This window comes from Camelus bactrianus, chromosome 7 (assembly GCF_048773025.1).
Source record: "Camelus bactrianus isolate YW-2024 breed Bactrian camel chromosome 7, ASM4877302v1, whole genome shotgun sequence".
In the NCBI taxonomy this organism is placed as follows: domain Eukaryota; kingdom Metazoa; phylum Chordata; class Mammalia; order Artiodactyla; family Camelidae; genus Camelus; species Camelus bactrianus.
The window spans coordinates 76,495,541-76,522,918 of record NC_133545.1 but is presented as its reverse complement, the minus strand read 5'-3'; the positions used below and the strand labels follow the sequence as shown (position 1 = coordinate 76,522,918).

General features: G+C 47.6%; 1 protein-coding gene across 17 annotated transcripts in view; it reads left to right on the top strand.

Moving 5' to 3' along the window:
- Positions 1–27,378, top strand: part of ATXN7L1 (ataxin 7 like 1) — a 218,557-nt gene that overhangs the window by 173,947 nt on the left and 17,232 nt on the right. For 14 of the 17 annotated variants that reach the window (XR_012508265.1, XR_012508264.1, XR_012508263.1 and 11 more), the window contains 4 exons: positions 12,477–12,563; positions 14,110–14,393; positions 17,563–17,645; positions 18,512–18,768. Coding sequence is in view for 14 of the 17 variants with exons in the window: in XM_074367642.1 (XP_074223743.1) it covers positions 12,477–12,563; positions 14,110–14,393; positions 17,563–17,645; positions 18,512–18,768 (711 nt within the window). In the remaining 3 variants the exon portion in view is untranslated. The remainder of the gene's footprint in view (positions 1–12,476; positions 12,564–14,109; positions 14,394–17,562; positions 17,646–18,511; positions 18,769–27,378) is intronic. The other 3 variants (XM_010946692.3, XM_010946699.3, XM_010946691.3) reach the window with 1 other exon arrangement.

Sequence of the window (27,378 nt, the reverse complement as noted above, 5' to 3'; positions counted from 1 at the left end):
GGGCATTGAATGTCTGGACCCAGAGGTCAGGAGAGAGGCATGGCTTGGGAATGGAGATTTGAGAGTTGTCAACACAGACACCAGCATTGAAGCCGTGGTCCAGGCCGGGCTTCCGGTGAAGGTGCATGGCTTGAAAAGAGCAGGGACCGAGGACAGGGCCCTGGAGAATGGGGGACGTTCCACTGCATCCTGTCCCTGCTCTCCTGGCTCATACCCTCACTGCTCTTCACTGCCCATCCCATGGGCCACCTCCTCTCTCACTCGCTTCCTCCTTGCCAACCACCTAATATGCTGGTGTCCTCTTTTAATCCCCGCCACACTTCATTGTGACCTTCCCTGTGACTCTTTCTGCAGTGCTGTAGATGAGACCTCTGCATTCTTTCTGCTCTGTGCTCATTGCAGGGCCTCCTACACTGCAGGTCCTCACACTCAGCAAACACTGTCCCCTGGTCAGTAAATATTTGTTGAATTGAATGAAATGGATCTGACCACTGAAAAGGATTGTAAGATTTCCATTCCTGGAGACGGTTAACCTTTTATCCAGAATTGTTTAAACTGGCAGTATCCAGTCACATGTAATGTGCAACACACATGTAATTTAAAATTGCCTAGTAGCCACATTAAAAAAAGTGAAATTAAATTTTAACAATAGGTTTTATTAAACCAAATATAACCACAGTATTATCATTTCATCATAATCATTGAGATAGTTTATGTTTGTTTTTTTTTTTTTTTCATAAGTCTTCAAAATCCTGTGCATGTTTTACACTTACAGCGCATCTCCTTTTGGACATTAAAACTTCATCAGAAACATGTGATCCATATTTAGATTTCACTTTAAAAAATAGCGATTATAAAATAATTTGCATGCCCAAGTTGTTCCAAAACATATGTAAAACATTTTCTAATAACTGAATCAGGTACCTACTTTTAAATGTTAATGAATTTAAATACAATTTAAAGTTCAGCTCATCAGCCACATTTTAAGTGCTCAGTAGCCACAAATGGATAGGGACTCCTGTATCAGACAGCACACCTGGGCCAGGTGACCCTGGGTGGGTCCCTCTGGTTCTTTATTCACATGTATTTTAAGGTAGCCCCACGGATCTCTAAAGTTATGCTCCCCCGACAGGAGTTGCTAAATTCCAAGGTGAAAGGAACTCTCCTACTTTCTCACATTCACCCACTGGTGCTGGGGGTGCAGTGGGAGCAGACCTGGAGGACCCAGGTTGGCGATGCAGAGAATCCCCTGCCAAAGTTCTGTTCCCTGCCCCCAGGAGCCCTTGTAACGGCCCTTAAAGGCCAAGAAAGCATAAACTGCCTGCAGGGGTGGGCCGTGGCCTCTAGATTAGATTTAACTGCAGGTTAGGGACACCCTTTTCCAAGTAACTCAAATTCACGTGTACAGCAATAAAACACCAAGCCTCAGTTCAGGCCCACCTCCTGCCATCTCACACAAGGTTAAATGGCCTGTGGATTTGTTTTCTCCCGTCTGTGCCTGGAGAGGTTAAAAAGTAACTGCCTTAGAAGAAAGAGGAAAACAGCGGGGGCATCCTGGTGCTGCCAGACTTGGCCCCTGCAGATCTGCCCGGCAGCACTCACGGCTCGCCCAGGCCCAGGCTCTCAGAGCCCCTCTCCACTAGTTCACCGCCCTCCCTAGGGATCCAGAGGCCAGAGAATCCCCTGCCCGACATCTATGGAGCAGAGGGAGGTGGGTAAGATAGTTCCATTCCCAGGTGGAAGTCCAAAGGGAATTAGGACTATTTGGCTCTTCTGAGCTAAGACAAGCATTTCAGACTTTCTGTATGAATCCCTGCTCGGCTAGGGGACCAGCTCCTTGCAGGGGGTCAGGATCAGCCAGTCTGACTTTCCCACCTGCTGCCACTTCAGCTCCTCTGGTCCAGCGTGGTGGGCAGACTGGGGAGCTCAAATCCGCAAACCCGCCGCTGTGGGCGGGAGCAGGGAGGAGGTTTTCCTCCCCTGCATGGCTTGTTGCCTTCTCTTTGGGCCTTATCACTGTGCTCAGCTATTAAAAATGTAAGAGATGAACCTGCTGCTCCAGAAGGAAAATGAGCCAGAGCACAAGAAAACTCAGCAGGCTCCCGCCTCCCTGCGTGTGCCGTGCCGGCGGCAGGTGGGGGAGGGACCCTCTCCTCACGGGGGCGGGGCCCCTGTGGGTGCTTAGGAAGGGAGGCCTGTTCTCCCAGGGCAGTGGGAACTGGGGGTAGAAACGCTCTGGAAGCTCTCCTGGCACTTTATGGAGAAGGAAATGACAAGTGCAAGGCCCTGCCAGGCACCTTGGGAGAAAGGAGGCTGGCTTATCTCACTTCTTCTCTGGTGTTGGCATGAACTGGGGGCAAGACCATGGCTCAGTACTGATGGCCCCTTCAGGACATAGGGAGTCATCTCGGGACTTTGGCTTAGGCTGGGAAGTTCTAGAGACCCAAAGGGCTGCAGACCCTGCACGTAACCCAACTGCTCCAAACACCCCAGATTCCTCAGCAGGATTCTTCCAGTGGCCTCTACCTCGTCTCCTGGCCCTTCCTCCGGGCCGCCCTCTGCACCCCACCCGAGTGCTGTGTGCCCCTGCCCTGCTTAGAACCCTTCAGTGGCCCTCGGTTGTTTGCCCACAGAGTAGGAGCTTTACCCCTTTGCGGGGGGATACATGATCTGGCATTTCCCACTTGTCCAACCACCACTGCCAAGGTTATATTATCCCCTTCCTTTCATATTCCAGGTGTCCCAATCTAATTATAGCTCCTCAACGTGCCTCCATGTATTGACACTGTTTCCTTTGCCAGGAACAGCCTCCTTACTTGTCCTACGAATGCTTAAAGTCTCTGCATGAGTGTCACTTCCTCCATGAAGTCTTCCTAGACTTTTTCTACAAACTGAGATGCTCCTTCTTCTAAGTTCCTGTTAACACTCAAAATACCGCTATTAGAGCTACCATCATATACTGCACTTAGCTGGACCTCTATCCTCCTCTGCCCCACTGCTGTACCCCCATGGTTTAGCGTGGAATCTGGCATTCAGCAGATATTTCATAAATGAATGTATGGTGAGTGAATGAATGAAATGCTCCTCCCTCGTCCTCACAGAGATTTTTTTCTGATACTGAAAGAAACAACAGGTATAAAAAAAATATCTTTTGAGTTCTTGAGGAGAAGTCAGAGTGCCATTTTCCCATCATGGAAATCATTTTCCCTGTTACAATTACTAGAGTTAGGAAAAGAAACTAGGTCCTGGATGATAAAAAGGGAAAACCCTCTGTGCAAGAAGGGAAAGGTATTTTCTTGTCAATTAAAGAGACGACTGTGACAGTCATGCCTGTGCCACAGTCCTGGTGTGTCATGTCCCAGGATGCACTTGACCACATGAGGAAAACCCTAATCAGAAGGGAAGTGAGGAGGTGATTCATCATTCCACACAAGTCCCTCCCTGGATTCCCACTTACAGATCCAGCCCCTCACACAAGAGATGGGGGAGGGGGACATTCTGAAGCCAGTTTTTGCCCCTAGTGGTGCAGGTTTGGATGTCAAGGGAGAAGTGGGGCAGAGGATGAGGGAGGGAAGGTGGGTGGGCTGAAGTAATAGATGGAGGTTACTGTGAGGAGCTGCAGAGGGAAGGAGGAGAAAGGGCAAGTGGGTATGAGTATGGAAGGAAGACAGGTTAAAATATTCAGGCATCCAGAGGGGATAATGTCCCTGCCAGGACAGGGAGGCAGCCGGAACTCAAACATCAAAGTGCCACCTGTTCACTGGGTTTCAGATGATGGAGGTAAGAACAGTGGACAGCTCCTGGGGTGTAAACTCAACTGACCTTGTGAAGTCACAGAAATGCTCAGAAATAGGGACTAGAGTCTGGGGGAGGAAAATATAGGCTAGGACAGCTGGGGAAGGAAGGAAGTTGGCATGACAAAAAGTATGAGCCATGAAGATGAGTACCCACAGCCCTTCATATTTGCATAGCACTGTAGTTGTAGTTTTTACATGCTATCACAGCCCCACTCCCTTTTGAGCCTTTAGGCTACTCCATGATGAGATGAGGAAAGAGAAGCCCAAGGTGATGAAGTGGCTGCGCTGACGTGACACACACAGCTGGACAGGGATGGTGCTGGGGTTCGGTCCCTGGTCTCCTCACTTCCAGCGCTGTGATAAAGAGCACGGTCCTTAGAGCTACGTGAAGTTAAACCCCTCTCCACCCTTCACTTTGCTGAATGAATGTCCTGAGGCCACTTTTCTAAGCCTCAGGTTCCTCCTCTATAAATTCAGGGGGAAAATACTAACCACAATCTCCAGTGTGCAGGCATAGCCTGCCGCCCAGTGCCTGGCAGTGCTCAGTGTGTGCATGTCAAGAGTGAGTGAGAGGAGTAAGGCCTGGGGGGAGGTTGACAGGCCCCCTGCTCCCCTTTATCCACACTCTGGCTCCTCTAACAGAAAGAGAGACAGCTGCAGGCTGGTCCTTACCTAAAGCATTTGTGCTGGTGGGGAGCTGGGTTGCTTTGTATTGTGTTATGTGATTGAACCTTCACTGTGATCATTGGCTCATTCATCAAACATTTATAGAGCCCTCCCTAAGTGCCAAATAGTGTGTGTGTCACTGGGATAACTCTGGAGCGATGTTTATATTTGGTCCAGGTCCCTGTCCTCAGGTAGCTCATGGTCTGGCCAGGCTACAGAGACAATAACTGAAACCTTGCTCTTTGATATGATAAATTCAGCAGAAACACCAAGGAAGGCACAACCAGCCCTGAGAGAGAAGAGGATGTTTCATCCAATCAAGGCAGATGGGACGTGTTCACCCTGAGGAGGGGGCAGGGCACACCAGTAGGAGGAACCACCCACCCAAGTCAAGGTCCAGAGCCAGGCAGATATTTAAGGAGCAAGAGAGAGTCCCACGAGGCTGGGAGAGAAGATGCCGGGGCGGGAGCTATGGGGGGCGTGCTGCAAGGTTGTACTAGGTACTCTGGGCGGTGGGGAGCCTGCATAGCTTTCTAAGCAGGATAGCGGGGTCAGATTTGCATTGGTGGAGATGGATTGAGCACAGAGAGATGCTGGCTGGAAAGTTCGAGGGTGGGATTTAGATCAAGGTTCAGCCAAGCGGTGATGATCGTGATAATGAGGCCTGAAGTTGTAACGCATTGGGGAAGGTCTCCAGTTGAACATTGGGGAAGGTCTCCAATCGGTGATCTTCTTAGCGTAGAGCTTTCTAAAAATACAAAATGTGTTTAGTTTGGGACAAAGCATTTCCCGAGTTTGCTGTAGGTCAGTGTGTAGACTAAACTCTTGAGGGTTTAAACAAAATGTGCTCGGCATTCTGGATGGAAGTGGATGGGGCGTGGGGATGCCTGCCCAGTGCTGGATTCCAATACAGAGAAGGAGGAAGAGGTAGAGAGGAAAGATGCTTCCTGTGGAAGTTCCCCGTGAAGGAAGCTGGGAACGGAGGCTGGTGTGCTAGCACTGGCCAGGGATACTCTACTCAGAACAAGCTTCCTGAAAGCAAAAACACTGGGGGCCCGAGCCAGGGTTCTGGCTCCCCGCCTTTCCTGGCAGGGGGTGGAGGGTGTTCTGTGAGGGATCCTGTCTCTCCCTCTGGGCTGGTGCTAGCTCTGGGGCTTGAGGGAGGCAGTGAACACCGTGGCTGTGCTGGCTTTGAAAGGTGAGGAGCAGGCCCGGCAGGCATGGCAGCTTGGAGCTCCAGCAGCGGGAGCCAATGACCCCTGGTGGCTGCAGATGGGAGCACGCCCACTGGCATCTCAGCCCGTCCTGGACCTGTGCTGGGGTCCGGGCGCTGGGGGCTCTTTTCCGCTCTGCACAAGCGCTCCCTCCAGAATCCACTTGCTTCCTGGACTCTTACATCTCCAATCCTGCCCTTGAAGGCTCTGATGCCATTTATGCTTTGATGTGAATTTCACTAGGTGTTCATTTTCATTGTGAGGCTTTTCATTCTCATATGTGGAAGGAAAGGCACTGAGCCAGTACTGTGATTTGGTCTGGGGTTGTCTTAAATTCTGCCTGGACTCACTGCCCGAGGCTGCACCACTGCAGGCAAGCTGGTCCCAAGGGCACTCCAGAGACAGCTTGTCCAGCATCATTTACCCTGCTGTGCCGGGATTCTGTTTTCCTTCGTTATCGTCTTCTCTCCTCCAGCTTGCTGATTTTTCCCACAGTCTTGGGGGCATTATGACTCCCAGGGAACGTCAGGGCATTTAGTGCCGGTTGAGCTCACACTGGGTTCGGAGACCGCCTTCTGAGTTCCATGCCTTGGGAAGCCCTGATTAGCAGAAGTGCCAGAGACACTGACAGAGGCTGATGCTGGGGCCTCCTGCTTCCAGGGAATCTGGAGCAGCCTAGAAGGGGGCACAAACAATTATTCCTCCGGAAGTGCCTCAGGGCCAGCAAGGACCCCCATTGCCTCACACACTCAAGAGTGCAAGAGACAACATGTTTGTATGAGAGGAGGCTGGAGTTCCTCTCGCTCGTCCAGAATGTGTATCCAGGTGGGAACTCTGACCACGAGTCCAGGCTCAGGCAGTGCCAGGAAGACTAGGGATAGAGAAGCAGGTGGGATTGGGAAGTAGGGCTGAGGGCTGCTCCTGGAAAGGCATCCTACTCAGGTCTGTCTTTCCCCTTCTGCATCCCCAAGAAGTGGTCCTCCACTCTGGGTGAATCTGAAGGCCACCTGCTCCCACCTGTCTTCTGCTCCTGCCTCCTCCTCCTTGTCCACCCCTCCCTCCACTGTGGGACCAGAAGGGCTAAGAAGACATAAAGCTCTGATGGTGACGATGACTTGGGCCCAGACGAATACCCCAGAAGCATCGGGGTCAGTAGGAAGAAGGGATGATGTGATCCTCTCTCCCCTTTTTGTTTTAGCTCCAGTTTATGAAGGGCCAACTGTGTGCCTAAGCACTTTATATGTATTATCTCAGTTAATCACTTTAGATCTCTATCATGACCTCCATTTTACTGATAAGGAAACTGAGGCCAGAGTAGGAAAGTTCTGAGATGAGCCAGGCTGGGCAGCCTCATGCGCCTGCCTGGGTTTTGCCCTACAAGGCCGTCCCGTCAAGGAGGTGAGAAGGGACTGAAGCCTGTGCTCACCCACTCGCCAGGTTGGCCACCCTTCTTCCAACTCCTGTAGGAGTCAGATGGCTTTCCCACCGTGATGCACTAGTAATGGAAAAGGCAGGGGTCAGAGCTAGGTTTGTCCGATTTCACAGCCTGTGTTTCTAACCATTATCCTAAACTATCTTGCAACACACGCCACCTTCTATGACTTTACTAGAACAGCGACAAGGCAGACCCCGATTCAGTCCTACTTGTCCTCCCTGATTTTATTTTACTTGCTTCTGGCCACGTTTCCAGTTCATCAAAGCCAGCTTGTTCTCTCCCCTGCTCCTAAGGGACAGTCCCACATCACTCTTCCCAATTGCCTCTTCCCCCTGTTGATGGATGCGGTCTTGACCTATCAGCTAAGTCACTGATGAAGGCTCTTTAACCTTCTTCTCAGCCAGCAATGGGCCCCTGCGAGCTCCACTAGGTACCACTCTGGGCTGGCACAAGACCCTGCTAACCAATCTTTTTTTGCCTCTGCTGCCAGGGCCACTCACACCCAATAGCTGTGTGGTCTAACTGTGTTTTGCCAGCTTACTGAGGGCGTGTGATGTGGGAGGGAATCCAAAGCTGCGCAAAGGCCAGGAGAGATTATGCACAGTGCAACCTCTCTGCCCACCAGGCCTGACACAGCCACAGAATAATATTAGATGAATCTGGCGTATTTCCTTATTTACCATGCTCTGTGGTTGATTATCCTGTTTTCCATTTGCTTAAGGTGTTTACAAATTGGCTTTCTGAAAGTTTCCCTAGTCTTTTTCCAGGTTGAAAAAAATAACCATCTATTCATTCATCAGGATTTCTATAGCACCTCCTGTATCTGCTGTACCATGGTTGAACTTTGTAGCTCTCTTTTTTTTTTTTTAACATTTTTTTATTGAGTAATAGTCATTTTACAATGTTGTGTCAAATTCCAGTGTAGAGCACAATTTTTCAGTTATACATGAACATACATATATTCATTGTCACTTTTTTTTTTTTTTGCTGTGAGCTACCACAAGATCTTGTACATATTTCCCTGTGCTATACAGTATAATCTTGTTTATCTATTCTACATTTTGAAATCCTAGTCTGTCCCTTCCCACCCCCCGCCCCCTTGGCAACCACAAGTTTGTATTCTATGTCTATGAGTCTGTTTCTGTTTTGTATTTATGTTTTTTTCTTTTCTTTTCTTTTCTTTTTTAGATTCCATATATGAGCGATCTCATGTGGTATTTTTCTTTCTCTTTCTGGCTTACTTCACTTAGAATGACATTCTCCAGGAACATCCATGTTGCTGCAAATGACATTATGTTGTCGGTTTTAATGGCTGAATAGTATTCCATTGTATAAATATACATCTTCTTTATCCAGTCATCTGTTGATGGACATTTAGGCTGTTTCCATGTCTTGGCTATTGTAAATAGTGCTGCTATGAACACTGGGTGGGGTGCAGGTGTCATTTTGAAGTAGGGTTCCTTCCGGGTATATGCCCAGGAGTGGGATTCCTGGGTCATATGGTAAGTCTATTCCTAGCCTTTTGAGGAATCTCCATACTGTTTTCCACAGTGGCTGCACCAAACTGCATTCCCACCAGCAGTGAAGGAGGGGTCCCTTTTCTCCACAGCCTCTCCAGCATTTGTCATTTGTGGATTTTTGAATGATGGCCATTCTGACTGGTGTGAGGTGATACCTCATTGTAGTTTTGATTTGCATTTCTCTGATAATTAGTGATATTGAGCATTTTTTCATGTGCCTATTGATCATTTGTATGTCTTCCTTGGAGAATTGCTTGTTTAGGTCTTCTGCCCATTTTTGGATTGGGTTGTTTGTTTTTTTCTTATTAAGTTGTATGAGCTGCTTATATATTCTGGAGATGTAGCTCTCTTATTTAGGCTGATTGTTAGTGATTAATTGCCAGATCTCAGCTTTTAAAGATATCCCAAGTACTTCTTCAATTTAAAGAATCTAAATTTGAGATAATAGTATCCTGATAGCAGCCCCCAAAATGCATCCAAGAGGGCCAAATAGAATTCCATCTCTGAAGGCACTTAAAGATAGAGTAAATTCCTTTTTACTCGGGGTGGCTTACATGCTATCCCTGCTTAGAAGGCAAGAGGCTGGGTGAGATGACCCTTTCAAGGAACGGCCAGTGAATCGGAGATTCTCAAAATTCTGCCAGGCCTGGAGCACAGGCACATGGGCCTTTGTCGAAGGAATTGGTGGGAAGAAATCAGACAGCTGAGAACCCTCACCAGTCATGTAACCCAGAGCACAAATACCATATGTCTTCAGGCTCCTGCCTGTCAAATCCATCTTTCCCCTGCTCTGGTAAGTGGAACAGGGCTGGCGATGATTTCTTCAGGCCTAGAGATGTTCTGAACCATTCTTTTAAGGCTTATCTGTTGATGAAAGCATAAATCACGATCGCCAGGAAAGCAAAGCTGGCAGGAGAGCAGCTGGTCCTGCGACACGTTGGTGGCCCTCGAAATGGCCCCATAAGATTCTCCACCTCTGCTCTTTTGCAGACATCACTGGGCAGGGAGGGAATCTCCTTGCTGCTAGGAGACCCATTTTTCTTAAAGCCAAAGGACCCTCCTTGGTCCTGAAAGATAAATTCAGATGGGAGGAACACCCAGGAGGAAGACCAGGGCAGCCAAAGCAGCACTAAAGAAGCAAGGCAGACACAGCAAGGAGGGTGAGGGAGGACTGTTCCGGCTGTGGGATCCCTTCCTGGGACCGAGACAGAGGCACAGAGATAACAAGGAGATAACGACTCCCGGAATATTAGGCGCAGCAGGGGACATGCTGCAGCCCGGGGCTCCCTGAGAGAGTTTATCCCAAGCGAACAAAACAGGCATTATGAAAGCAGCGGGAGAAAGAGTGGGGACTCGTCTTTCCCTTTCAAACATTGCTCCTCAAAGAAAGGACAATAGCGGGTTGATAAATGCAACTAATTGTGAGACCTCGGGAAGTGTGTAAGTGCATCCCTTAAGATTAAAAGGGAAGGAACTTGAGGGGCTTAGGCTGATCTCAGGGGGAACCGCTGGGCTTGTTTATCGCCCAAACAGACTGATACACTGCTTGGTTAGTCATCTGAGTCGTGCCATCTCTACACCTCTCCCAGCACCTAACAGCACTTGGAGGTGTTGGGGTTTCAGTGATTAGACACAGAAAACAGGGGAGATGCCCCAACTGTGAGAGCAGGGGGTCAGAATCTTTCGGCTTCTTTCCAAATGGGAAATAAAGTAAATCTGTTATTCAGAGTCCGCTGCTCAGAGCTGGAACACTGTACTTCCTGGTGGGAAAGGTGATGGCAGAGGAGGGACGGAGGTAAGAAAGGGGACAAAGGGAAAAAGTAGAAGACAGTCCTGAGATGATGGCGCCCTCACGCACTCAAGGGTCTGTCTGTGAGGCAAGCAGGGGCCGGGGCTCTTAACAGTGTCTTATGTCAGCAAGAGTTCTTTGCTGGCAAGAGATTGAACCTCTGGGATTGGTTTTCCAAATCATATGACACCACCTTGCTATCATTTCCTCCTTTGTTCATCAGTTTGGGTTCCGGGGGCTGTTGCCAATAGTAGTGAAGGAAGGGGACTGAATTCTCAAATGGCCCGATGGCTAATGAGGGTGGTGGGGTCAAATAGGAAGGACCTTCACTTCTCTCTGTCTGTCTCATTTCCTCCGAAGATGTGTTTGACCCTTCCTACTCTGACTGAGCTGCCTGCTTCTCTGTCTTAACTCCCAGCAGAGGTCTTGGCTCAGGCCAGAGGCAGGTTACCTTAGAAGGGAAGCCCAAAACCTTTGGGGGAGAGAAGGGACACCAAAGGGAAAAGGATCAGGAGCAATCCTCCGTTCCGTATGGAGAGCCCTTCGCCACGAGCTAGCGTGTAATCTTAGAATTCGCACCCCAAACAACTCAGTCTCCCTTCTCCTCCCACTGCCAAGGTGTGGCCCACTTACCTGGCTTCGGGTGTGTTTACTCAGTGGCTCCACTCCTTACTGGCTCACCTGGTCTCTGGAATCCTTTCAAACCTTCTTGATTCCAGTCCAAGACACCTCAGTCCCAGAGGACTGCACATCAGCCTTCCCTTCCTGTTTCTGATGGGCTTCAATTCCATATCCTGTCTCTGGGCGCTGGGAGTGAAGTCCAGCCAGAGTTCTGGAAGTACTGGCAGTAGAGGGTGTGAGTGGGCCACATTCATGTAGCAGAGGAAATCTCAAATTAGGAGATCACAGACATTCGCTGGTCTGGCTCAAGCTGTTACTAACACACACTTGGGAAGAAGCATCACCAGCGAGATACGTCACCTGGCACTGTTCCAGTGGCTGGACCTCGTGCACCTGTGCTGGCCTGGCTGCCTCAAGGGACGTGCTGGAGCCGGACGGTGACTTTAGAGGAGAAATGCAGGCTGCACTGTGAGCATTTGAGGACCACTTGGCTTGGTTTTTAATTTATTTCACTTGGTATGATTGCTCTGGATTATTCTATCCCGACATCACATCTTTGTCTTCTCAGCTCATGAGTACTCAGCGTGTGACTCGTACTGCCTCATGCGACAGGAGCTGGACTGTGAAGATCCTAACTTCCTTTCCAGAACTTACTTGGCTTCACAAAGAAGTCTATCAGAGAAGGCCACTCAGGTGCTAGAGAATCTTCCTGCCTGCTGCTAGTCCTCATAGTCACATCAACACTTAAAGTTTAATTTTTTTTCTAAAATGAAAGTCAGCAGGTCAGAATAAGGGTGGCAAATAAACCAACAAGAGCTTTTTAAGTGGGCTCCTAGAATATGTTTTTTTAAAGTCAGGATATTGAAGTATAATTCTAGTTACATGAGTTTTGTAATTTGTGGTGGTTTTTTAGTTTGTACATGTAAATTTTTTTAATTATGATAAAATACATATAACAAAATGGATCATTTTGTTTAATGTATAATTTAGGAGTGTTAAGTATGTTCACATTGTTGTGCACCTGATCTCCAGAACTCTTTTCATCTTGCAAAACTGCAGTTCTGTACCCACTAAACAGCAGGTCCCCGGTCCCTGGCAACTGTCATTCTACTTTCTGTCTCTGTGAACTTGACTACTCTAGGTGCTTCACACAAGTGGAATCATACAGTATTCATCTTTTTCTGACGAGCATAGTTCACTTAGCATAGTGTCCTCCATGTTCATCCATCCATGTGTCAGAATTCCCTTCCCTTTTAAGGCTGAATTCCATTGTATGTATACACTGCATTTTGTTTATCCATTTATCCATCAGTGGACATTTGGGTTGCTTCCACCTTTTTGGCCATTGTGAATAATGCTGCTGTGAACATGATGTACAGGTATCTGTCTGTGACCCTGATTTCTGTAATTTGTGTCTTTTAAAATTGAGTGAAGGAATGAGCCTGGAAGAATTCCATATCCCATGGCTTTGCATTTTTTACCATTTGGAAGAAATCAGGAATGCAGCTCTAATTTCACCAGGTAATATCTTTACAGCTTCTTCGTGTGCTGACTTTTCAAGGGCTCCTTGTGCTGTTCTTCAGCGATATGTGAGTGCTTTGAGAATTGCCATTAAATAGAATGTAGCAGCAGTTCAGCCGTATCTCCGTGACTGAGACACTGATCAAAGGCAGGACCGTCATGACTGGGTGTATCACTAAAATCCACTGTTCCCGTTTCCCCTCACATGGGACTTGAAGTCCCACCCCATGCTTCCTCGGGCCAAGAAAGCACAGGGTCCCAGGGGGCAGTCTGAAGTCCGGCAGAGTGTGCTCCACCTCTCGGTGCCCTTCCACTGGTGAAGACCTATAAATAACATCTGGGATCCTGTTTCAAAGTCAGAAAAGAGGCAGGGGCTGGGGGGTTGCTGACATAGTGTCACAAACAGACTGACCAAAGAAATGATTTCTGAATGGATCTTAGAGAAGGACAAGCCAGCCAGCCGTGTGGACAGATGAGACTCCTCCCCTGCAAAACCAGCCTGCCTTTCATGCCCTACATTGTCTGCAGGCATGTCTGAGCCATATTCTAGCCCATTTGGCATTCAGATAGCCAAGTCGGCTCCGCTCGCAGCTCAGACAATTGGGGGCTGAAGTGTTAGCATTCTGCCCTCCTGCAAGGAGGAAAGGGAATCTAGTTTGGGAACCAAAGCAAGGCTTATTCATTTCATCTCATCTTTTAAGACCCAGAGACAGAGTCCTCTACAGCCCCTCCAGACACACGGTCCTCCAGCTTGAAATGCACAGAAATCAAATGCAATAACTATTCCAGGAGAAGTGGCAGGGACGTGGGGCTAAGGTGACAGATTCTGAAGAGCAGACATACACCTTTGTGCTCTGTCTTCTTAAAATTCATCCTCTCACCTGCCAGCCTTGAGCATTGCCTATTTACATAACTAGCTGCCTGAAATGGAATGTTAGATAACGTTACATGGTGTCTCACTCAATTTGAGCCCATCCCCAGGATACGAGTGATCCAGAAGTCCTCCGACAGTGTGTAGCGTGGCCCGCTGGCCTGCAGCCAGGCCTCCGTGTGGTGTGAGCCTGTCAGCACTCCAGCTAAGCAGATGTCAGGCCCGATCGCCCGGGTGGGAGACCAGCAGAGCAGCAGGGGAGGAGGCGTGATCCAGCAAGAGGCTCAGTGGCACTTCGGGGCGTCTTCGGGGACAAACAGCATCGCTTCCTGAGCCTCACAGCAGGCGCCTTGTTCTGCCCAAGGTGCTGTCTCCCAGACTGCCAACAAAAGGGGCTGAGAAGGGGGGAGCTGCAGGATCTATGGGGACGGCTGGTACAGGCGGTCATCAGTCAGCTCTGATGCCATCCCTGGCGCTGTGCCAGCCTCACACCCCCTGTTGGTCCTTTCCAAGGCACGAATCTCCCATCAAAACTGGAATCATGCTGCTCGCTTGTAGGAGGAGTATAAATAAGAGATAAGGAGGTGTCCTGATAATGATAAGCGGGGCTATCTTCTCAGCAGACCAGATGTATCAAAGAAGGCAATTGTGTGTGTTTGTTCATTTATTTTTCAGCGTTCCAGTTCCCGTAGTCAGCTTAGAGAAAATTCCTAACCTAGTGAAGGCAGATGGTGCCAATGTCAAAATGAACTCTACAACCACTACTGCGGTCACCTCCTGCTCCACCCCATCCTCTGCCGTCTCCGCCCCGTCTTTAATTAAGCCGGTCTCGATGTCCAAGTCAGTGCCACCTTCCCCAGAGAAGATCTTAAATGGCAAAGGGATTTTGTCCTCCACAATAGACAAGAAACACCAGAATGGCACCAAAAACAACAACAAGCCTTACAGGAGACTTTCAGGTACGTGTCTGTGTCACTAGAGTCTGGTTGATGCTCAGACTGCAATTGAGTGACGTCCGTAAAGAGCGAGTGATGCGTCCTTATGATTAAGCAGGTCTGTTTCATTTCAAGGGGAACACACTGTTTACCTGCAGACAGGACCCCTTCACCTAAAAATGCAAAGGAGAGCTGGTTCTCTTATTCCCGGGCCAGATGAGGTCCCTCGTTCAGCTCAGCACTTGATGGGAGTCACCCTAGTGACCTCAAAGCAGGAGGCTCTGCGCCCCCAGCAGCAGCCTGTGGACTCTGAGACTCTTGTCATCATGCCTACAGGCTGAAGCACCCTCGGATTCCATAAAGCCTCACAGCCATGAAGTCGGACAACCCACAGCGAGAGCGTACAGTAGCTCAGAGCAGGCTTGGGACAGTCCCACTGGTGCCGTCTGCCCTTCTCTATCCTTTGGTCTAGTTGGTTTCCAGGTTGATTCTGTGGTCTGGGGCCACAACTGCCTTTCCCACACAAGCAGGTTGGAATTCCCGTTTCCTGGGAACACTGGGACTGGCACAGAGGAGGGGTACAGAGGGGTCTCTCTCTGATCTACTTAGTTATGTGAGTAGGCACTTGGGGTGCCTGGAAGGGTGCACACAGCCAGTCCTGGAGGCAACGGTTGCCCTTGGGGGCCCCCACGTGGCTGATACTTGCTTTGGATTGATGTAGAGGGAAACCTGGCAGTTCTGCTTTCTCCAAAAGACCAAGAAAAGTTATAACTTCTTCATACACCATAGGCATTTCTCAAATGTTAACCAAAAAAAAAGGAAATACAGTTGACCCTTGAACAACTCAGAGATTAGAGGCACCCACCTTCTACACAGTCGAAAATCCCCATGTCATTTATAGTCAGTGCTCCATATCTGTGGTTCCTCCATGTCCGCAGATTCTACCAACCTCCAATCTTGTAGTACTACAGTATTTACTGTTGAAAAAGCCCTGCGTGTAAGCGGACCTGCACAGCTCAAAACCCGTGTTCAAGGGTCAGCTGTGCAGAGAAAGCCACCCTATGAGAGAGAAGCTATGTCCTCTGGTGTGAGCGTAATTCCTAAGTGCCCAAGAATTGTGGGTCATTTTTATTTTCTACTTTGCATTTCTCTGTATTTCAGTTTTTCTATCATACATCTGTAACTTTAAAAACACTTATTTCTTAAAAGTACCTCAGACCCAAAGCACTCAAATGACAGTTATTTTACCCTGAAAACCTCTCCATGTCCTATTTACCCTCCATCCGGAAAGAAAGGCAGAGCCTGGTGCTCTGTTGGAGGGTGTGGGGCCTCACTGCAGACAGCGCTCCCAGCTCCTGGCTCTCTTCCTGCAGAGAGGGTTCACTTTCACTCCACAGAGGAGGCAGCATCCCTGGACGATCCAGGAGGCCTGGCTGGGCCCCGTGTCCAGAGGCTGTGCTTTCTTGTCCTGGCAGAAGCATAACCACAGTGTCCAGCCTGCACCTTAATCTGAAGTTGTTTGGGGATTTCTTAAATTAATTTATTATTATTAATTAATTTATTTATTTTTGCTGTTTGTTGGTAGTTTTGTCTCATTGGGTCTTTTGCTTATTTCTCTGTCACTTTCACATTTGGCAGCCACCTCCTGCCCCCAGCCAAACAACCTGCCCAATTCCAGGCCAGCAGGGGTGCTGGTGTGGATCTGGGCTGGGGTCTGACTCCGACAGGCCCAAGGAAAAGGACTCACACCAGGTGGCCTGGGGGCTATGCCCAGGCCCTCCTCGGTGGGCGGAGAGGGCTCACAGGGGAGTGGGCTTCTCTAGGCATAGCAGTTTTCTGTTCTTAAAAGTGAAGGGAAAAAAAAGAAGAAGAAGCAGAAGACAAAAGCGAAAGAAGGGGTAGGATGCAGCCAATCAGGAAATTTGTCTTGGATATGAAAATGGTTTTATGGCAAACATCATCATCACCACTGTTGCAAACACCCCACAGCTCCCAGACCTTCTTTTAAAAATAGAATGCATTCATTTATTATGGTCAGAGTTTACCAAGTTCAGAAACTTTTTCAGGCATGGCAACCTCTTTTTAGCTTGCAGCCATCTGAGGCCCTTAAGGAGACATTCCACCAAGTTTATATACACTCCCCACCCAGCCGCCCACCAGCACTGCTGCCCGTCTCCCTGAATGCCCAGAAGAGCTGTCTTACTCCTGCCCTGCAGGACTTGTGTTTGCTAGGTGCCTTCCAGAAACGGCACAGGCCATCAACAAGTGGAACTTTAAAGCCTGAAGGGTCCTTAAGAAGTTGCCTCATGTCCTCTCATCTTCCAGGGGAGGAGAGCATTTCTGTAATCCAGAAGGGGCATAAAAAGAGCAGGTTTCTTAGAAGTAACCTCGACAGGCGCTGTCTGCAATCCAGCGGGATGGCCGGATCCGGGAGAGCCTCCCTCCCTTAGTGAGCCTTCATCCCGCAGGGACAGCTTGCCCAGAGTACTCATTCCCACCTGGTGCAGCAGACCCCGTGCAGGGGGCAGAGCAAGCTCCGAGACTAGCAGGCCCGCCCACATCCAGCCTTCTCCCGTGCCCCTGCCTGTGATGCTGCCCAAATATCTCTGAATCAGGGAAATGATTTTTTCCAGCCAGCGAGGCTGCATGGAAAGCTGAGGACTTTGCAAAGTAGGAGAGAGGCAGGTCACACTGACATGTCAAGAAATAATCTCTGACATTTAAACGGCTAAAACTAGCAGGGAGGCAGGGCAGGGGAGGGAGGGTGTTGTATTCTTGGAGCTGCCCCTGGGAAAAAGTGGCCCTTGGGCCTCAGGTGGCTCTCCTTGGTCTGCAGCCAACTATGCCCAAAGTGCCAGATACCTGGGGAACTGTTGGGAGTGAAATAAAGTGTGAGAGCAACGTGGCTCCTTTCCATCCGGTGCCCACCCCCACCTATCCCCTTGTGCGTTGTGCATCCCTGCCGAAGCTGGACTTGGGAACTCTGGGATTCAGAGGGAAGCGCCATCTTCCCCCAGCAGTTCTGAAACATTTTAGCAGCTGGTTGGGAAAAAAAACAAAAAACAAAAACCAGATTGCCTGACAATGTCTCACTTGTTGGTGCAAATGTGCATTTTTTAAAAAATGTAGTCTTAATGCCAAATCCTATTTAGTCTCCTTTTTTCTTATATTTTTTGTTTGTTTCTTAAACCAGAGAGAGAATTTGACCCAAATAAACACTGTGGAGTATTGGATCCCGAGACAAAGAAACCTTGCACAAGATCCCTCACCTGCAAGGTATTTCTCTTTCCATAAAAAATACTTCCTGCTCTCGCTGGGGCCTTTGTCGAAATGTTTGCATGCCACTCTCTGCACACGGCAGGGTGTGGAGCCTCGACATGACCCCCAGCTGTTCTTTGTAAGGGAAATGCTTTCTTCTCTTCCATGGTAGCAGAGTGCCTGCCTCAAGCTGGCTGGCTTTTTAAGAAGGAAAAAAAAATAGGCTTCCCCTGTTACTTGTGAGGCCAGACAGTAAATTGTATTTATAGGCACTCACAGGCGGTTCTAAACCCTGCTACGTTTTAATGTATGCAGGAGCGGCGGCAGCGGCGGCAGCGCCCTGAAAAGCAGCCCCGGAGGGGAGGACGAGCCGCCGCGCCCCTGATCCGGCCACGCCGGGGTGGCCAGGGGACAGCTGACCCAAGGCGGCCGCCGTCAGGTGGCCCCCAGCCCCATATTTCTTACTGAACGGCTAATGCCTCTTGGGATGGAGGCTGTGGCCCTCTCTGCTTGGTGGGTCCGTGTGTCTGGGCCAAAGCGAGCCCCCCACCTGCACCTGGATTAACTCCAGCACGCCCTCACCATTGCCTTTCATCAGAGAGGTTCTCGTGGGTTCTGTGCTGAAACTCGTCATCTTGTGCTTTTTTTTTTTTTTTTTTTTTTTTTGGAGGAAGCTTTGGCTTCTTAATGCCAGGAGTGTAGGGCATGGTTGCATTTGTGTGGTCTCTACCTCTTCCCAGCCAGAACAGGAGCCGTTGCCTTGAAGTTGACTTTTCAAGCACCTCCAAATTCCTATGAATTGCCGTTTCTGAGATGGAGGGCCCGGGGAAGCAGGTTTATGTGCTGATCAAAGAGGCTGTGCTTCCCGTCTCTTTTCTCCTTAGACACATTCCCTAAGCCATCGGAGGGCAGTCCCAGGCCGGAAAAAGCAGTTTGACCTCCTTCTGGCGGAACACAAAGCCAAGTCCCGGGAAAAAGAAGTTAAGGATAAAGAACATCTCCTGACTTCGGCGAGGGAAGTACTTCCAAACGCGCCCGGGCCGGCGCAGGACTGTCTGCCGGGATCTTCAGGGACCTCAGGCCCAGAACCTAAAGTCGCGTCCCCTGCGAAATCCAGGCCCCTTAACTCTGTGCTTCCCAGGTAAGTCCCACCTTGGTGAGGAAGCCTGGAGCCCGCAGTCAGGTGACTCTGCCTGGCCGGGTTGTGTGTGGTCTGAGCACATTGTGAAATGGCAGTGGCAATAGTCCTCCCTCGTGAGGCGGTTGTGAAGTTCAAACCAGAGAGTGGGCGGGAGGGGCTCAGCCCAGTGCCTGACGTGTAGCGCTTGGTGGATTTTACTGCTGCCACGATTGTCATCCTCACTGTCGTCATCACTGCCATCATCATCACCCTGCAGAGCAGACCCATATCAGATGGCGTGGGTTGTTCACAGAGCAATAGTAAGCTGGAAGTGAATGCCTGAAAGAATGACACCCACCCACCGGGTAACTTTCTGGTTGCCTGGGGTTTTAGATTAGTTGGAGATTCCTGGAGCAGAGAGTAGGGGAAGCCTGGGGGCATGGGTGGGCAGCACAGCTTAGGAACCTACTTGTCATATTTTGTGCATTTTTCCCCAACTCTCAGAGATGGTCAGGGTGAAGGGGAAATTAGCGTAACAGAGGCTATTTGTCCTTACGTTTCCCTCCACACCAAGGAAGCTAAGCCACCTCTACGGGGGGTTGTTTGGTTGTCCTGGACAGAAAGGAAAGAAGAGAGAACAAACCCCATTTGGATTAAGAGGGATTTAGAATCCATACATGTGTGTTTTAATGGGTAGTGGAGTGCCGTATTGAGCCACAGACCAATTTCTAGGTAATAGGACAGGGAACCCTCCTTCAAAAATATTAATTGAGTGCTTGCTCTTTAACCAAGGGGCCCAGGAAGGTGAATGAAACCAGATCCTGCCTTTCAAGAATTTAGAGTTTAGAAGATGAGACTCAAAATCCAGAAGATCATAGAAAGGGAACATTAATAATATAGTATGAGAAGTGCAGGTAGTGGTATCATCTGATGATTTGGGGGGGGGTGATTAGGTTTATTTACTTATTTTTGGAGGAGGTACTGGGGATTGAACCCAGGACCTCGTGCATGCTAAATACTCACTCTACCACTTGAGCTATGCCCTCCCCCATCTGATGATTTTTAGTGCCTACAGTGAGTCTCAAAGAGTGATTGTCCAGCCAGCCAGTGGGCATTAAGAGGACGTAGTTATGAAAGAAGGGGAAGGAACTTATTTTTAAAGCAAAAGCAGATATTTGATGGTCATTGTTACCGATCCACCAGGATCTCTTCCACCTTCCACTTTGACGTGAGCCTGACCCATGTGACAAATAGAGCCCCTCTCTCAGAATCGCAGACCTCAGCCTCAGGCATCCGGGAGGATGGAGTCGGACGGAATCACCACCCACACATTTCCATCATCACAGTCATTGTTGCATCGTCATCATCCATTTACAGGCCACTTTCCTTGCCACTCCTCACGTTGCAAGATCATTTTGTAATGACTTCTCACTGTAATGCTAAATGTTGGTGAAGGATATTACCCTTGCTTTAGAGTTGAGGAGACAGTTCTGTTCCAAGCTTCTAGGAGGGGCTTCAATTCTATATACAGTTGTTTTCAAACTTCTTGGTGGCTGAGGAATTTTTTTATTGCCTCAAAACATTACATGGTACCCAATATAAGAGCAGACCTGCCTCCACCGGAAGCCAGCTCAGCCCTGCTGTCATCGCACATGTGCCCAGAGCCCACTGTCCCCCAGCCCATCCAAGGGACCATCTTGGATTCCCCAAGGACTCCAGGGAACTCAGTTTGAAAACTCTCTTTTCTTTTTTATACATTTCTCCATCAATTTTGACTGATGCAGGCACTTCTCACCTAAACAGTGGTACCTGGCTTAACAGAGAAGCCAGGGGGCAGCCGTTAAAAAAATGAAACAGTAGACAGTAGAGCCCTAAGAGCTGCTTCTTTCTGTTCCTTTTTGGTTTAATTTTCAGGAGAATGTTTGTCAACAGAAAAATGCCAAGTGTTTATGTTCTTTAGGGAAGCAGAAGAGAGTGGATGAGGTTAATCAGCAGAGAGAATGTTTCTGAATAGAAGGGAGAAGCAAAGAAACACATTACAAATGTTGGTAAGAGAATAATTTTTGAGGATGCTTTTCAAAGTTGATGATGAAGGCACCAAAAACTCAGGGGTGAGCTCTGTTCCAAAGTTCATGGGAAGTAACATCCTCTTTCACTTGTTTTCAGTTCAGACAAAACCCCATACAATCAGAGATTTAAAACGCATAATCAAGGCAGGAGGGTATAGCTCAGTGGTAGAGTGTGTGTTTAGCATACGTGAGGTCCTGGGTTCAACCCCCAGTACCTCTATTTAAAATACACACACACACACACACACACACACACACATAAATAAATAAATAAACCTAATTACCCCCCCAAAAAAGAAAGAAAAAGCATGATTAGAAGTTAATGTGCTCAACATTTTTTCCCCTCATGTTAATGATATAAATATAATAGCTGTTTCATTCACACTCATTACCTGTAATTGGCAAAAAAAAAAAAAAATCATTACACATGAGTGGAATTAGGGTACCCCCCTCCCCAGTTGTGAATTTCTCTTGCAGGGAATGCTAACATGTGTGAATTTATCTCTTAAATACCGTTTGGGTAACCTTGAGAATACTCCAGTTCTCATATTTCTGAGTTGCAACCCATTCTGTTCCTCAAAGAGGGACTGGGGTCCAGGATTGGAAAAGTGAAAGTTAGATAGCAAGGATCGGAACAGGATGGAAGGACAAGGTTCAACTCCTTGTCTGCTCACCCTGTGAGCAGGGTCATGTTTCTTTGCCTCTCTGGCCTCAAACTGCTCACCTGTCAGATGGAGATAAGAAAAATGATGGTAGGTAAAGTCCCAAGCTCTTGATAAGTGCTCAGGTATGGTAGCTGGTAGCGAGGGCTGGTGGTGTCAATGGGGAAGCAGTGCTGAGTCAGCGAGGGCTGGTGGTGTCAATGGGGAAGCAGTGCTGAGTCAGTGAGGGCCTTGGTGCTGCCTGCTTTCCATTCACCTGTCCTCCTGGCCTCTGGTCCTCAACCCAGGGGCTCTTGAATAACATACCGATATCTCTGTTTCTTTGTCCCCAACTCTAAGGGAGCACATTACCTGCCCCACAGAGCCCACAGGCTGAGGGTGACCAGGACAACCAAAACTATCAGGATTCTTGTTGGAAGGGGGAGAAGGGCAGAGGGTCGAGCTGGGCTGTGACAAGCCAGGCCCTGGCCCCCAGGAGGGCGGGAGGAAAGGTCGGCTGCAGGATCAGCGCTGACAAGATCTGGGCACGCTCCCCTCTGTCTCATAGATGCTCGCACATCTCATCTTAAAGTATAAAGTGGCAAACACTGGTGAATCTTAGACTGACAGGAGCAGTGGGGAGAGAGGCAGAAGGTCCTAGATACCTGGAAAAGGGCAGAGATGAGTCCGGAGTGAAAGCAGCTTCCGTTCGTGACGCATTAGGCAGTGTTATTGCCAACCTGGAAGCCGTTTCTCTCCTTGTCTTAAGTTTGTTCCTGTACTTTTTCTACAGCCATTTCTTAGTATTGGGGCTTTGAAGTCTCATTTCCACCTCCTATTAGTTTGGCTAATAAGTGTCCTCACTGAGAAATGTGGGTCATAATTATGCGCACCTAAGGCAGTGAGTAACTTGGAGACAATGCACATGACACGGCTACACTTCGGAGGGACACAGTTAAGGTCAATCGCCCTGCGCGCTCTTCCCCAAAGCACTCAGACTGATGCTCATGCTTCCTCAAAGTGAGGGGTGGGGGAGGGACTTTCTCTGAGTTTTCCTGAGTGAAACTGGACAGGAGCCATCATCTCATGTACGGTCTTTAGACCAGACTGGTACGTGGAGAGTGGAGGGTGACGTAGTGCTGGGGAAGAAAGATTGGGTGGCAGGTTAACGCACTTGCATGACTTTTCCAACACTTTCTCCTGGCGAAGTGCCCCGTTCACCATCGCTCCTCGCCTTGGCTTTTCTGAGACACAGGCAGGTTCCAGGGCAGCGATCAGAGCTGGGAGGTCTTGAAAGCAGCCGCCACTCCATAATCGCCGGGAGGGTGCTTGCACCCGAGCGAGACATGCTACGAAGGAGAAGCCCGAGGGCTCTTCCTTCACGTTGTGCATGTGCACACAAGTGTCCACCATCATCACTCAAGTCTCTGTCTTTGCTCTCAGGGCTGATTCTGCTCCAGAGCTCACAGTTTCCATGTTCAACTTGACACTCTCCATGATTCTCCTCCCCTCACATCCTCTCTTTTCTGGCAACTGGACTTACTGTTGAGTGTCTCAACCATTTTAATTTTTTTTCTTAACAAAAATTTGTGAATTTTTTTGTTTGTTTTTTTTTGTTTTGTTTTAAGAACATGGAATATTTAATTAATATATATTTTCACTCCTTTAGGTGGAAATGGTGTGTATTGCAAATACTACCTCTAAAAATACTAAATCCAATTATTGTATAAAATAGAGTTATTTTAAAAATTATTGTGATAAAACACACATAACAAAATTTACCATCTTAAATATTTTAAGTGTACAATTGAATGGCATTAGACACATTCATGATGTTCTGCAACAAAACTTTGTTTTTAGAATCAAAGTAATAGGCACCTAGTTCAAAACCAAATAGTTCTCAAATAGAGTGAAAAACAGTGGTTCCTGCCATCCTGGAACTCTCTCTACCCTCTCTGTGTGAGAGCACCTGCTTCCTGGATCCTACTGCTTTCTTCTCTCTTGGTTTGCTCCTTTATTTTGATGGAGTGTCTTTTCCATTAGCTTCCTGTGAAGGGGAGTGGGAGGGCAATGTGTAGCATCCTTATACGCCTGAAAATGTATTTATTCTACCCTCATGCCTAATTGTTAAGCTCTCTGAGTATATAACTGGATTGAAAATCATTTCTCTACTGAATTTTGAAGACCATTTTTCCATTGGGCTCCTGGTATCAGAAGTTTTTGTTGAGATGTTTAATATCATTCTGGTTCAGTTTTTATTTCTGAAGCATGGGGCTCTGAAACTTCCCAGGAATCACCCTTGATGTTGGTCTTTTTTCATTCATTGTGCTGGGTACTCAGTAGATCCTTTCAATCTGGAAACACCCATTTCTAGGATATTTTCCTGTATTACTCCCTAAATAATTTTCTCCCCACTATTGCCTTTATTCTCTTTCTTAACCTCCTGTTAGTTGGATGTTGTACTGTTTGCTTTAGTCTTTTTCTTTCTCTTACCTTTTCTCCTATTTTCTCTCAATCTCTTATTTCACTTCTAAAAAGATTTTTTACTTTCCCTTCAAAACTGGATATTAAAATATTTATGATTTACTTAAGTTTTAGGATCTGGTTCTTCTTATCTGATTGCTTCTTATAATATCCTGCAAGAGACTGTCACTGGCAGAGATGATACCATTCTAATATCTTTGAAGATAGGTTTCTTAGTTTTTCCTCTTTCTTTCCTTATCTTCATTTCCCCCAAGTTTATTTCTTGTAGGTGTTCGTGCGTTTGGTATTTGGTTGGTCAGCATCATGCTGAAGGTGTTCCAGGAATGTTTGGTGATCCCTAACCATTCATATTTAGAAGAGAGGCTCTGACAGGTGGATTGGAGGTCTGTGTGTAGGACTGTCAACCAAAAGGTCATCACGTCACCAGTCAGCCTTCACTGGAGGATTCCCAAAGGCAAGATGTGGCAGGAAGCCTTTTCTCTGGGGCCATTGCGTTTTCCAAGGGAAGAATCCTGCCTGCTGGTGTGCCTGGCAGCAGGCGTTCTGGGAGTGGTGACTAAGGATCTGGCCAGGGACAGCCCACAACCCCCCTGTTTCTAGCCCTGTGCCCCCATCTGGTCTCTGCTGAGCCTGGTGGCCCCATATCTAGAGTCTCTTTAGTTGTTAGAGAGTTGATTGAGGGGTGGGGGTTGGCAGGGGCGATGGCAATTCACCTGGCTGTGTGGAGTGGTAGTGATGACCTGTGGGTCCAACGGTCACCTGACTTCCGGCTCTCCCGCTCAGTTTAGTCCTCACCTCGGACTTCTGCGGCCCTAGGTGCTCCAGGTGCCCCGCTTCTCAGAGGTTCTGTGGCAGGTCAGTTAACACTCATCCAGTCACAGCCCGTTGTCTTAAAATGGGTTCAAATCTTATTCACACTCATATCAGTTGGGACACTTCACGGGCAAGTATCACAAAACCTTGCTTACTAAACACCCAACAATTAGGACATTTCTCACCGCAGGTGACAAGAAGTCCAGAGGTGCCAGGGTACCAGTCCCCAAAGATCAGGGGTTGGCTCTCCTTCTCTGCCCCTCTGTTACTCCACCCGCCTCAGTCCTTTGGCTCCACCTTCAGAGTCGGTAGCAAGATGGCTGCAGCGCTTCCAGGCACATCCAGGAGAAGGTGGAAACCACCTTTTCCTTGTGTCTCTTTTTAAAAGTGAGAAAAACCTTTGCGAATGCCCCCCCAGTCCCCCAAATGTATTTTCTTTGATATCTCATGCCCTTCTCCAAACCAGTCATTAACAAGGTTAATGAGAGTCCCGTGACTAGTTGAGTGGAGGCTGGGAAGTCATCACCACAACTCTCAGCATAGTTCCGTTGACCTTGTTCCTCGGCACTAATGCCTTTGGTGTCCCTTTACCGTGATTTTGAACACTGTTTTGGGGGAGAAGAGATAATGTGTTCAGTCCACCTGCTCCATTTACAGGAAGTTCTTCAGCCACTTTCCTACACGCACCTGTACTACCAGCTCTCTTTCTTTGTGTTGTCTTTCTGTTATGAAATTTTCCCCATGTACAAGAGAGTAGAGAGGATACCATGACAAACACCTGCATACCTAGTTTTAACAGTTGTAATATTAATATTTTGCAATTACATTGACTTCATCTACATTTTTAGTGATACATTTTTAAGTAAATTGCAACTATCTTGGCATTTCACCTCTAAAGATTTCCAGGGCATCTCTAAAAAGTAAATGTCTTTTCCTTTAAAACCATGATACTATTATTATATATAACAAAATCCAGCTCACTTTTATCTCCTGCAGGATGGGGAGGTCCTATCATGTTGGGGCTTGAAAAAGGGGTTATGGAAACAACTTAAATCTCCATCAATAGGCTAGTTAAGTAAATGATGATATGTCCACACTGTGGAATACTATACTGGGGGATATTAAAAATGATGATAGATTTCTATACATGGGAAGTTTTCTACAACATCACTAGGTTAAAAAAAAAAAGCATAATACTATATACAGTGTGGTCTAGTTCTTGCTTAAAAATGCACGTGCCTCCTTGCTGTACACTGGAAAGTAACACAACGTTGTAAATCAACTACACTTCAATTTAAAAAAAATTTTTAATACATTTTTTTAACACATGAATGCATAGTAAAGAGGTCTGGAAGGATATAAACCCAAATGGGAGTAGCCCTGGCTCTTGAGTGACAGGGTCATAAATGCTGTTTTCTTTCTTTATGTTTGTGCATCATCAAAATCGTTTCACCGTTTGGGTCTTCAGCTGTAAGCAGGCAGTGGTGGTGTTGCCCTTTTGACACAGGAGAGTAGGGGATGCACCTGGGGAGATGGGGTCTCTGGACTATAGACTTTTGACCTGTGGAATGAATGGCATCTTTGTTTTGTAAGTATAGGAAGGTGATGTTCAATAATAAATTGTCATACCACAGAGTTCTTGTAGTAACGCTGGAAAACTACCTGTGGCCTTAACTGAGGATTTTGTGGGTTTCTTTATTTGTGGCATTATACACATACATAAAATTTACCATTTTAATCACTTCTAAGGGTACAGTTTAGTGACATTAAGTACATTCATGTTGTGGTGCAACCAACACCATCTCCAGCCATCTCCAGAAGTTTTACCATCATCCAGTACTGAAATTCTCTGCCATTAAACACTAACTCCCCATTCACCAGCGCCTGCTAACCTCTGTCTTACTTTCTGTCTCTATGAATTTGACTAGTCTAGGTACCTCGTATCAGTGTAATCCTACAGTACGTGTGCTTTGTGACTGGCTCATTTCCCTTAGCACAGTATCTTTGAGTTTCATCCATGTTGTCGCATGTATCGGAATTTCCTCCCTTTTTGAGACTTAACTAACATTCTGTTGTGTGGATGTACCATGTTTTGTTTATCCATTCATCTATGGATGGATTTGTGGGTTGATCTGCTTTTGTGGCTTTATTTTTGTACGACTGTGCTTTGGGGGTCTGGTTTGAAGTCAAGTATTCGACGCTGAGAAAGATTTCAAAACGACAGAGCGTCCACAGTGAAAATGAGGGAGGAGGGGACACGTCAGCAGAGCTGCTTCATGAAATCTGCGGGGGCAGCTTCCAAAGCAGAATGCGGAAAGCCTTTTTTTTTTTTCCTTCAAAATTTCTTTTTTCTCCAGATCTTTCTCCCTGGCCCATCACCTGGTGAAAGTGGAAAAGCAGCAAAAACAGCCAACAACTAACTCTGACTGTTCTTCTACTGACGTGGACATTTGTTCTGTTTTGTTTTTTACTGCTTAGGAAACGTTAGTGCCACCTCTTACTATGACACTGCTTTTCTATAAGCTTATAGCCATAACTGAGATGCGATCTGTCGGATTGTTTATACACATGGAATTCATTCATTCCTTCACTGAGAAACATATTTCTTCAACACCTACTGTTGA